Consider the following 12,374-nt stretch of genomic DNA (forward strand, 5'->3'; position numbering starts at 1 on the left):
ACAAAGACTAAAAGAAACAAAGAAGGACATTACATAATGGTAAAAGGATCAATGCAACAACAGGAGTCAATGATCATAAATATATATGCACCCAATATAGGAACACCCAGATACGTAAGACAAGTTCTTAATGACTTATCAAGAGACTTGGACTCCCGCACAATAATAGCGGGAGACTTTGACACCACATTGTTAATATTCAACAGATCAATGAGATAGAAAATTAACAGGGACATGTATGATTTGAACTCAGAGCTGGAACAAGTAAACTCAGTGAATATTTATAGAATTATTCTCCCCAGGTCCACAGAACATACATTTTTCTCAGTATCATATTATACCTATTTTGAAAGTGACCACATAATTGGAAGTAAATCACTCTTCAGCATTTGCATAGCATTTCACAGACTTAAATGAAATATTAGTTGGCTGTTTGTTTGTTATTTTCTTCCCTTATTCCTTCCTGTCTCCGCTGTTAAGCACAATTATCAGCATAAAAGAGGTTTTCAATACCTATTTTTAGACTGCATTCCAGCCTGGGCAATAGAGCAAGACTCCTGTTCTCTCTCCCTCTTTCTCTTTCAAAAAAAAAAAAAAATAGCAATACCAGAACCACAGGGCACTTGAACACTAAAACAAGGAATTTGTAAAGTACATCAAAAGTTCTAGTGATACTCTGAAAATGTATTTTAAAGATGGCAAAACAATAAATGTGTTCATAAGTGCCAACTGACTAGTTTATCAAACCAACATACTACTTCAGATCTTCAAAACTGTGGCCTGAAAGTTGTATACGTCATAAGAGAGATATTTCTCAGTAGCAGTATTTAACTGTCTTTATCTGTAAACTTTAAAGTTCAGCTGTATAAGTTATCAGCCCCTCCTGAAGGAATCTAGTCCAGGATGTTGAATGGGATTATTGCCATTTTACGCTATATTTTTGTAAAATGTAGCTTCATCATAATCTCACACTGAAGGTTTTGAATCATTTTTGCTATTATTATTCTTTTAAGAATTATAAGTCAAAAGAATGTACACCTTAATGTGTCATTATATAACATTCCTTAAAATAATTGTAGATATTGGTGTCGTTTCTGACATTTTAACTTGAAAGTGATACGCCACAAGATAATGTATTTAAGAATATTTGACTGCAAATATTCAATATATAGTATATATCTGTTAAACATCTCTTAAAAATGCATATATATGTGTGTGTATATATGATCAGAATATCAAGACAATGTGGTGTAATGTCTAAAAAACTTCTAATAGGAGCTTATTATAGCAGTTTATCAAAAATAAAGGGCTCGGCACCATGGTTCATGCCTGTAATCCCAGCACTTTGGGAGGTCAAGGTGGGAGGACCACCTGAGGTCGGGAGTTCGAGACTATCCTGATCAACATAGAGAAACCCTACCTCTACAAAAAATAAAAAAATTAGCCTGGCCTAGTGGTCCATGCCTATAATTCTAGCTACTCGGGAGGCTGAGGCAGGATAATCCCTTGAACCAGGAGGCGGAGGTTGGGTTGCAGTATATTGAGATGACACCACTGCATTCCAGCCTGAGCGACAGAGTGAGACTCTGTCTCAAAAAAAAATAAAACATAATAAAGCAACAAGAATTCCGAAGAAGGGAGGGAGGGAGGGAGGAAGGAAGGTTGGTTATGTTTAAGTCTACAGTGACGAAAAGAAAATTAAGGGAGAAGAAGGAACAGGTATTCTGCTAAGGAAAACCCAGGAAACTAGAAATCTAGCACTCAGAAATAATAAGGATGACAGAGGAAGACTATGAAACAGGGCTAACTAAAACTTTGGAATTGCAAATAGTAACTTTTTACCTCCTCTATATCTCCATGGCCCACAACTGTGGAACACGCTCAGCAGTGTCAAGCATCTAACCCATGGCAAATAATTTTCACTAAAGACACAGACAACCTCAAAGAATTCTGCTTTCTAGGCTTCAGAGTCCCTGGGAAAAAGGTCAGCTCTCAACCCTATTATCCTGAGGCTAGGCCAGTGTATCCCTTACAGTTCACTTTTTATTACTGAAGTCTGAAGCCAGAACACTTCAGAATGAATGAAAAAGCTTGCAAAAGTTTGTGTTCATGACAAAATTAGGTAATAGAAAGTGCAGGCACCTAGAAGCAGAAGTAATGCATTTCATCACCAAGTTTGTGGCTTTGCCAAGCAAGTGTGATAAAGCAAAAGAGGGGCAGAGGAACTGAGAATGTATGCAAAAATTGACGATAAAAACTGAACTCAGAATTTAGGTATAATCTACTCTTTCCTCTTTAATGGATCATTTTCATCGCCATAAAATCATGATATTCCTGTGTCTTAGGAAAAAAACTTTCTCGCTTTCATCTCCCCAGTTCAGCTACTATCCCATTTCTCTCCTTCTGAAAGCAAAGATGTGTTTATTCACACAAGCCCTCTCTTCCAATCCTGTTAAACACATTTCCATACTTTTCACCAACATCATTCTTATAAACAATAAACATGTTACTAAATCCAATTATCAATTCTCAGTTCTCATCTTATTTGTCCTATCAGCAGCATTTGATATAGCTGACCACATCCTCTTCTTAGAAATTTGTTTTCTGCCAACCTCACTGACCACTTCTAAGTTTCCTTTAAAGGAATGCCCAGGGCTTAGTCCTTTCTCATCCTCTACTCACTACAGTCTCTTCCTTCGTGATCTCTTCTAGTCTTGTAATTACTCAACATTTCCATTTGGATCTCTAATAATATTGCCAACTCAACATACGCAAAACTAATCTGACCTTCCCTTCCAAGTGTGCTCTACCCTAGCTTTCCCATCTAAGTTAAAGACAATTCTGTCTCCAGTTGCTCAATCCGAAAGCTTAGCTTCATCCTCGTCTCCTGTCCTACATCCAATACATCAGGAAGTCTTGATAATTCTACTTTCAAAATATATCCAGAATCTGATCACTTTACCACATCTACTATGGTCAAGCCAACAATGTCACTAGTCTCCCTTCTATCTCTCATGCCCCCTACAGTCTATTCTCAACACATCTTTAGTGATCCTTTTCATACATTGGGGGATAGAAGGATAAAACACCTTAGGTAGATTTTTGCCACCACTCTGCTCAAGGCTCTGTGCTGCTGCCCATTTCAATGGCATAAAGGGCCCTAGGGGAATACCCCCAGCCCTTAATTCCCTGACCACATCTCCTGTCTACAACTCTTCTCACTCACCCTGCTCTGATGCACTGGCTGGGCCTCCTAGCTTTCCTCCAACACAACAGGCTCTCACCTTAGTGCCTTTGCATAAGCTGTTTCTTTTGCCTGAAATGTGCTTCTGCCAGATATCGCAATAACTAACTCCATCGCTTCCTTGGCTCAAGTATCACTTTTTCAATACTACCCATCCCAACCATCCTATTTAATATTGCAAACTACCTCCAGACCCTAGCATACCCATTGCCCCTTCCTGAATTTACTTTGTCTTCTTCCAAAGAACTTACTGTCTTCTAAAATGGATGATTCAAAAATAACTGAACAAGCTGGGTGCAGTGACTCACATCTGCAATCCCAGCACTTTTGGAGGCTAAGGTGGGAAGACTGCTTGAGCCTAGGAGTTCAAGAACAGCGTGGGCAACATAGCAAGATCCCATCTTTACAAAAATTAAAAAAAAAATTAACCAGGAATGGTGGCATACACCTGTAGTCCCAGCTACTCAGAAAACTGAAATGCAAGGACCACTTGAGCATGGGAGGTTAAGGCTGCAGTGAGCTGTGTTCATACCAGAGCTTTAGCCTGGGTGACAAAGCAAGACCCTGTCTCAAAAAATAAGTGAAATAAAAATAACTAAACATTTTTGCTCTGGTCTGAATGTTTATGTGCCTCCGAAAACCCCTATGTTAAAATACTAACCCCCAAGTGACAATATGAGAAACTGGAGCCTTTGGGAGATAAATAGGTTATAAGGGTGGGACCTTCATGAATGGGTTTGGAGTTCTTATTAANAAAAAACAGGCATTCCATTCCAAGGCCTCTGTGTGCCTGCGGAGTAGCCATCACGAGCAAAGCTCACCCTCCCGAGTTGAAAAAATTTATGGACAAGAAGTTATCATTGAAATTAAATGGTGGCAGACATGTCCAAGGAATACTGCGGGGATTTGATCCCTTTATGAATCTTGTGATAGATGAATGTGTGGAGATGGCGACTAGCGGACAACAGAACAATATTGGAATGGTGGTAATGCAAGGAAATAGTATCATCATGTTAGAAGCCTTGGAACGAGTATAAATAATGGCTGTTCAGCGGAGAAACCCATGTCCTCTCTCCATAGGGCCTGTTTTACTATGATGTAAAAATTAGGTCATGTACATTTTCATATTAGACTTTTTGCTAAATAAACTTTTGTAATAGTCAAAAAAAAAACAAAAACAACCCTAAAAAATAAGCTTTTTTCCTTGCACCATGTGAGCACACAGTGAAAAGGCACCATCTATGAATCATGAAACAGATCCTCACCAAATGTGAACCTGCCAGTGCCTTGATCTTAAACTTCCCAGCCTCCCGAACTGTTACAAATAAATTTCTGTTGTTTATGAAATAAACATCTGGCCGGGCACAGTGGCTCACGCCTGTAATCCCAGCACTTTGGGAGGCGGAGACAAGTGGATCACCTGAGGTCAATAGTTTAAGACCAGCCTGGCCAAGATGGAGAAACCCCATCTCTACTAAAAACAGAAAAATTAGCCAGGTGTGGTGACAGGTGCTTGTCATCTCAGGAGGCTGAGGCAGAAGAATCACTTGAACTTGGGAGACAGAGGTTGCAGTGAGCCAAGATCACACCATTGCAATCCAGCCTGGGCAACAGAGTGAGATTCCATCTCAAAAAAATATAAAATTAAATTTAAAAGTTCTCATAAAATTTGATGGTAAAGAGAAAAATAAAAAGAAAAGAAAGAAACATCTGTTCTTTATAAGCTACCTACTCTACGGTATTTTGTTACAGCAGTCCAAATAGACTAGGACAACTCTGAAAATTGTCATTACTGAATAACCAGTTATATACAAACCTGCGTCAAAACCAATTTTTGAGAGAACAATCAGTTTATTCCTATAAATTTACAAATGCTCAATATATGCCACATCGTAATACATACATTAATGCCACAATGTACTTTATGCCAGACCCTTAACAGTTTATCACAATTGTTTACTACAAAGCAACCAAAATAGATTATTTCCTCAAGGTTGTGGGGAAAATATGGTAAAAATCCAAGGTTCTTGATATAGCCACATAAAACTCACATGGTATAATAGCTAAGACTTCAGTAGCCACTATTTCACTCTTTTTATTTATACAATAACAGACAACTTATTTAACAATGTGTATTGACTATTATCTATCTCTTTCCACTGGAATTAAAGCTCCAGGAGGGCATGGAGCTTTGTTTTCCTCACGAAATGCCTCCCAAGTATCTAGAAGAATGTCAGCATACTGCAGGTGCTAAATAAATTTTTTAATAAGCAAATGAATACTTTCAAGTTTTCTTTTGAAAAAATTTTACTACACAAGAAAGAAAGTCTTCATTTTTAAAAATCCAGTAATAATGACAGATATGGTATACGGGTATACAGTATCTCTCTCAATTTCCCTCTACTGTGCCTTCCTATACCATAGGAACTTGAAAGATTAAAAACTAAAAAGCATTTTCCAGATTCACCTGCACCCTGCAGCTAAACTTCCAGATGTAACTTAAGTCCACCAAATTCATCACTTGTGAGAGATTTAGAAGATGAGCAAAAGCTGCCTGATTATAAAGGAAAGCACAGATGCAGACACATTCAGTTTTTCTATAGCAATGTAAGAAGAGGTCCCAGAGTCTAATCCAGGGATTCTCAATCTGGATTCCACAAGATATTGAAGATACTGCTTCAGTTCTTTGAGAGATCAGAAATTTAACAAAAAGAAGAAAGAAAAAACCCTTTAACTTTTGTGCATCAAGCAATGGCAGTATTGACAGTAAATGAACAACCTCATTAACAATTTTGTTAGAAATCAGCCATATGTAGTAGTGCACAGTAAGACCATGTTTATTGGGATACAGTTGTCCTTGATAACTAACTGGAGGTTGCTTTGCATGGGGAGATGGCAGGGTGCTAATGAACATCAGCCTCTCCCTCTCAAATTACCTCCCCAAACCTCCCCGTAGGTACCACCAACTGCTTGATAAGAGCAAATAAGCTCTACAAGTGTAATGGAAAATCAGAAAGAAATTTTAATTCTAATGAAAAGGCCAGCCACAGTGGCTTACCTGTAATCCCAGCACTTTGGGAGGCCAAGGTGGGAGGAATGCTTGAGCCCAGGAATTTGAGACTAGCCTGGGCAATATAGTGAAACCCTGTTTCTACAAAAAATTAAAAAATTAGGCTGGGTGCGGTGGCTCACACCTGTAATCCTAGCATTTTGGGAGGCCGAGGCGGGCGAATTACCTGAAGTCAGGAGTTTGAAACCAGCCTGGCCAACATGGCAAAACCCCGTCTCTAGTAAAAAATACAAAACAAAATAGTCGGATGTTATGGCACATGCCTGTAATCCTGGCTAACTGGTAGGCTGAGGCAGGAGAATTGCTTGAACCCAGGAGGCAGAGGTTGCAGTGAGCTGAGATCGTGTCACTGCACTCCAGCCTAGGTGACAAAGCAAGACTCCGTCTCAAAAAAAAAATTAGCTGGTGTGGTGCCATGCATCTATGGTCCCAGCTACATGGAGGCTGAGGTAAAAGGATCACTTGAGCCTGGAAGGTTGAGGCTACAGTGAGTCGTGTTCACGCCACTGAACTATACAACCTGAGTAACAGAACAGACTCTGTCTCAAAAAAAAAAAAGGAAATATTTACATCTTGCAACTCAGTTACCCCCAATGCTTTGCTATTTTGTGCAAACTATGCAAAATATGGACAAAATTACAATGGAGTTATACAATGAAAATTTAGTTTTGTGATTTTTCTCAATTAGTTTTTTGTTATGGTCTTATGTCTTATACATTAACATCTGCAGTTTACAAATGCCTGATAATCCAATGTGGCAATTTCTGAGGATGAAGTGTGAGAAAAGGGCCAAAGGAAAATTCTGGTAATTGGTAAAAAACTATCTAGTGAGTCATTTCATGGCACTAGTGCATCAAGAGACACATGAAACAAGTCCCTCTTTACAATGAAAGCTACTTATCAGTGGATGTATACATGGGCTGTTAACTAAGTTTTTCCTAAACCATTTCGTGTTGTCTGTGGAAAACAACTTTACAAATACAGCAATGGTTCCAGCAAAATTCAAAAGACACTTAAATACAAATTATATTCATTTGACAGGTTAAATGTCAATATTCTCTTAGATATATACCCAAATGTCAAATGTACTGTAATCTCAAAACAAACAGAATAAAGATTTTGTTAAAAAAAAAAAAAAAAATCAGTGAAAACGCTGAAGCAGCAAGTTACACAGTAGTAGAATTTATTGCCTAAAAAAGGGAAAGTCACACAATTAGTGGCGAGAATCTACTATAATAAAAAATGTAAAATTACACTGAGTAAAAGATCAGTAAAATGCTTACATGAGATACAGAAAGAGAAACTAAAAATGTTCGATAGTACATGTCAAGCGTCCCAAATCCAAAAATCTGAAATCCAAAGTGCTCCAAAATTTGGCCAGGCACGGTGGCTCACGCCTGTAATCCTAGCACTCTGGGAGGATGAGGTGAGCAGATCAGCAGAGGTCAGGAGTTTGAGATCAGCCTGGGCAACATGATGAAACCCCATCTCTACAAAAAATTAAAAATTAGCCAGTCATGGTAGGAGACACCTGTAATCCCTGCTATTCAGGAGACTGAGGCAGGACAATCACTTGAACCCAGGAGGTGGTTACAACGAGCCAAGATTGCACCACTGCACTGCAGCCTGAGCAACAGAGGGAGGCTTCCTCTCAAAAAAATATAAGCAAACCTGACTTCACAACACAGTGTTTTCTTCACAGAGAGATGCTGGTGTCAAAAGCCCTAGGAGATGAAATTTTTAAAGCTCTAATTGAAGCTCCCAAAAAAGTATTAACTGCTATACAAAAACCTATTCATTCAAAAATGTTTAAAGAACTGTGTAAAAACATGGACGAAGAGCACATAAATCTACTACATACAGAAATACAGTGGCTTAGCAGAAGAATTCTCAACAGGTGTCTAAGCTGAAAGATGAATTCCAGGAGTGCTTTCACAAACACAGTGGGCCAGATTTTGCCAAATATTTTTAGAATGAAGAATGGCCCAATCTGCAAACATCTGTTATCACATGAAGTAACTGAACAACTCTCTGCAAGGTGTTACAGAAAATATTTTTAAGGCCAGTTGTGGTGGTTCACACTTGTAATCCCAAGTGCTTTGGGGAGACTGAGGCAGGAGGATCACTTGAGGCCAGGAGTTCTGGACAAGCCTGGGTAACATGGCGATACCTCCATCTCTAGAAAAAATTTAAAAATTAGCTTGGCATGGTGGCATATGGCTGTAATCGCAGCTACTTGGGAGGATGAAGCAAGTGGAATCCCTGAGCCGAGGAGTTCAAGGTTGCAGTGAGCTATGACTGCATCTATACTCCAGCAAGACCGTGTCTCAAAAAATATACATATAGTTACTTCAAGTGACAAGAATCTTGGGGAAAAAGAAATCCTATGATCAAAAAAAAAAAGGAAATCTTAAAATGTTTCCATTGTTTCTTGCACTTGAGAGTGAAAATGTTTATCTGCAAATCTCAAATCTTGTTGACATAGAAGAAAAATATTAAAAAGGAAAAGTAAATAGTATTTCCCTTTTCTTTTCTTTTCAAATAAGTATAAGACTGAGAAAGGAATCCTGTCTCTGAATCTTATGCTCAGGCTGAGAACCTGACTTTGAGGAGGAAGAATTTTGTGTGCCGCATTATATGTTCTTGATTACACACTCAAGAGGAGATTTACTGATCTGCCCCTAAAAAAGTTATGGATTTCTCTGAACCAGTAATGTCTTGCCAATCATAGGAAAGTAATGAACATTTAGCTGCAGGTTTTCAACTTCTTAAGTTTTTTCTTACTTAGCAAGCACCTAGAGCAAGGAGGAACTGTCTCATGTCAGATGAAAATGAAAACCGTGAATGCTTATCTCAAATTAAGCAAAACAAAAATAGGTTTTATGTGAACAAGATAAACTTCATTCCTTTAGTTTTAAAAGGTAATTTTATTGTATACATTAGAGCCTATAAAACATGAAAAAAATCAAAACACAAATATTTTGTTAACTTGTGGACCTATATTTGAGCCTCACCATGTCAGTCAGTTAAAAAAAAAAAAAAAAAGAGTAGGCTTATTTCAAAATCTTACATAAATTACGTCTTGGACTATATTTTTATCAGTATTGCTTTCGCTTATGGTTTTTAATAGCTTTGCTATTTGATACTGTCAATAATTTTCATGGTGTATTAGGTGCAAAAGTAATCGCAGTTATTGTCATTACTTTTAATGTTAATTGTACTTTTAATTAAAAGTAATGGCAAAAACTGTGATTACTTTCGTATCAACCTAAATAAATAACATTAATTAAAATTAGCTTGTAGTAGTAGTAGCATAAAGATAGATACAGAGACCAAAAGAATGAAAGTCCAGAAATAAATTCATGTATCTGTGGCCAATCGGTTTTTGACATGGGTGTCAAGTCCACTCAATTGGAAAAAATAGTCTCTTTAACAAATGGTGCTGGAACAACTTGATATCCACATGCCAAAGAATGAAGCTGGACTCCTATTTCATATCACATACAAAAATTAACTCAAAAGGGTTCAGCAACCTAAATATACATTAAAACACTTAGAAGAACACATGGGAGTAAATCTGCATGCCTTGGATATGGCAATGAATTCTTAGTATGACAACAAAGGCATGAACAACAACAAAAAATAAATAAATTGGACTTCATCAAAACTAAACATTTCTGTATCTCACAGGACATTATCATAAAAATGGAAAAAAGTAAAAAGTGTTAGGATGTAGAAAAATTGGAACCTAGGTATGTTGCTGGTGGGTGTGTAAAAAATACAACCACTGTGAAAAAGTTTGATGGTTCCTCAAATAGCTAACCATAGAATTACCATATGACCCAGCCATTCTACTCTTAGGCATATACCCAAAAAAACTAAACACAAGGACACAAACAGATACTTTATGCCGATGTTCATAGCAGCATTATTCACAACAGTCAGAAGATGAAAACCACCCAAGTGCCCACCAACAGATGAATGAACAATATGTGGTATAAACATATCAAAAAATACTATTCAGCCATAAAAAGCAATGAAGTTTAATATACACTACAAAATAAACGAAACTTGAAAACATTATGCTAAGTGAATTAAAGACCCAAACCATAAAACTCGTAGAAGAAAACATAGTGAACAAGTTCCTCAGCACTGGTCTTGGCAATTTTTTGCATAGGATCTAAAGCATAGGCAACAAAAACAAAAATAAACAAATGGGACTATGTCAAACTAAAAAGTTCCGCACACCAAAGGAAATAACAAAATGAAAGACAGCCCATAGGTTGGGAGTAAATATGTGCCAGTCCTACATCTAGATATATGGCTTATATCAAGATACAAGGGGTTAATATCTTAAACATATAATACACACAATAGCAAAAAAAATGAATAACCCAATTAAAAAATCAGCAAAAGACCTGAATAGATACTCTTCCAAAGAAGACATTAAAATGGCCAACAGGTATATAAAACGGTCCTCCATGTCACTTATCAGAGAAACGGAATTCAAGACCACAATGAAATATCATCACCTCACATCTGTTAGGATGGCTATTACCAAAAAGGCAAGAGACTTAAAAGTTATTTCATAGTTCCTCCAGGGTACAAAGATTGAGAAAAGTTTGGGCAGTCACTAGCAGGCAGCTGGTACACATCAGAACAGGCCCAACATGGTTCTACAGCTAGTCAGGATAGCCTGAGGTTCCTGATCCATAGTCTCCTGACCTCAACAGTTTCCAGATTCTGAAACAGCAGTATGGATCCAGAAATGAAGCTCTAGAAACAATTTCACAATTAGGCTAGAGGTTTCCTAATCATAAAAGAGATAACTCTGTTGGTTTCCCAGTTCTGTGTTAAGGTTTGAAAGTTTTTCCTTAACGCTCAATCTACTGTCTCTTTCTTCATCTCTCTCAACTTAATTCTTCCTAAGTAAGCCACTTAATGCCTCTGCCAGATATTGATTTATTGACCCTCATCTCCCAATTCACCCTTTTTGCCTGCTCTGTGAAAATGGATTTGTGCCCTTTAAATATTTTTTTTATCCGCCAACTGACATGATATTAAGCTTTGTCAGCTGAGGGCACTGGAAAGACAATGCAAGGAAAATGAATTGTGCTTCCTGGTTCCAGGGCATTCACTTGGCTCCAGTAGGCAAGGCTTTTCCAGGACCCTACTCCAACAAGGATGGTTTTTCCATCACCAGGCTCCTCAGTATGTGCTGTTTTCCAACAAATGCCTAGGCAGTTTTGTAGCAGAGTGTCTCTGATGAGATACCTCTACATAAACAGCATTCCCTGGTATCCTAAGGGGTAAATTTCCAGCAAATTCCACCAATGCCGTACTGTAGCTTGAACTTGCCCTTTGACATAGCCTTGACCTTGCCCTTTCCAATAAGATCAAGGCTTACCTGGAAAATGGAAAAGCACTCTCAGTCCTGGGATAGTCACTGCTCCTTATATCTGCTATTCCTATATTCATTGGCATTATCTTTACTTCTCGCTGGTAAATCTCTTATTACTCCAATCCCCTGTTACAGTCAATGATTCCTTATATTATTCTTTCCCTGTTAAATTACTGTGTGGTTTCTATCTCCTGATTGAATCCATACTGATACATTCCAACAATTCTTTAAACTATTTAGCAGCCTATGGTAAACTCTCTCTTTGCTTAAGGGAAAAGTGGTTCTTTCTCTACAAGTGTGTCTTTACTGTTTTATTTTTAAATGAAGGATGTGGGTTCTGAAATGGGAAGGGAATATACAATATCCTCAGAGATAAAAGGAAGTTGTGACATCAACTTTTTTTAATTTAGGAAATGCTATTAATCATCCACAGCCAGGGTCAAAAACCATTCCTAGGTCAACCTATTCAATACTTTAATTGGAACATTAACTTCATCTTAGAGTACTATCATTCCTGTTATGGCTAACTGCTATTTTGAAACTTAGCCTACAATGAGATACCACTTCACAACCAAAAGAATGGCTATAACTTTAAAAAGACACATAATAGGCCGGGCGCGGTGGCTCAAGCCTGTAATCCCAGCACTTTGGGAGGCCGA

General features: G+C 37.8%; 2 protein-coding genes across 4 annotated transcripts in view; one reads left to right on the plus strand and one right to left on the minus strand.

Moving 5' to 3' along the window:
- The window catches only part of AGTPBP1 (ATP/GTP binding protein 1), a 121,712-nt gene that overhangs the window by 98,499 nt on the left and 10,839 nt on the right, over window positions 1-12,374 (minus strand). The gene's annotated exons all lie outside the window — the stretch shown is intronic.
- LOC108293945 (small nuclear ribonucleoprotein G-like) lies at window positions 3,775-4,404 on the plus strand. The gene has a single exon (XM_037733887.1). The coding sequence runs from the start codon at window positions 3,976-3,978 to the stop codon at window positions 4,279-4,281; it is 306 nt and encodes a 101-aa protein (XP_037589815.1). The 5' UTR covers window positions 3,775-3,975; the 3' UTR covers window positions 4,282-4,404.

Source organism: Cebus imitator, unplaced genomic scaffold (assembly GCF_001604975.1).
Source record: "Cebus imitator isolate Cc_AM_T3 unplaced genomic scaffold, Cebus_imitator-1.0 Scaffold553, whole genome shotgun sequence".
Lineage (NCBI taxonomy): Eukaryota > Metazoa > Chordata > Mammalia > Primates > Cebidae > Cebus > Cebus imitator.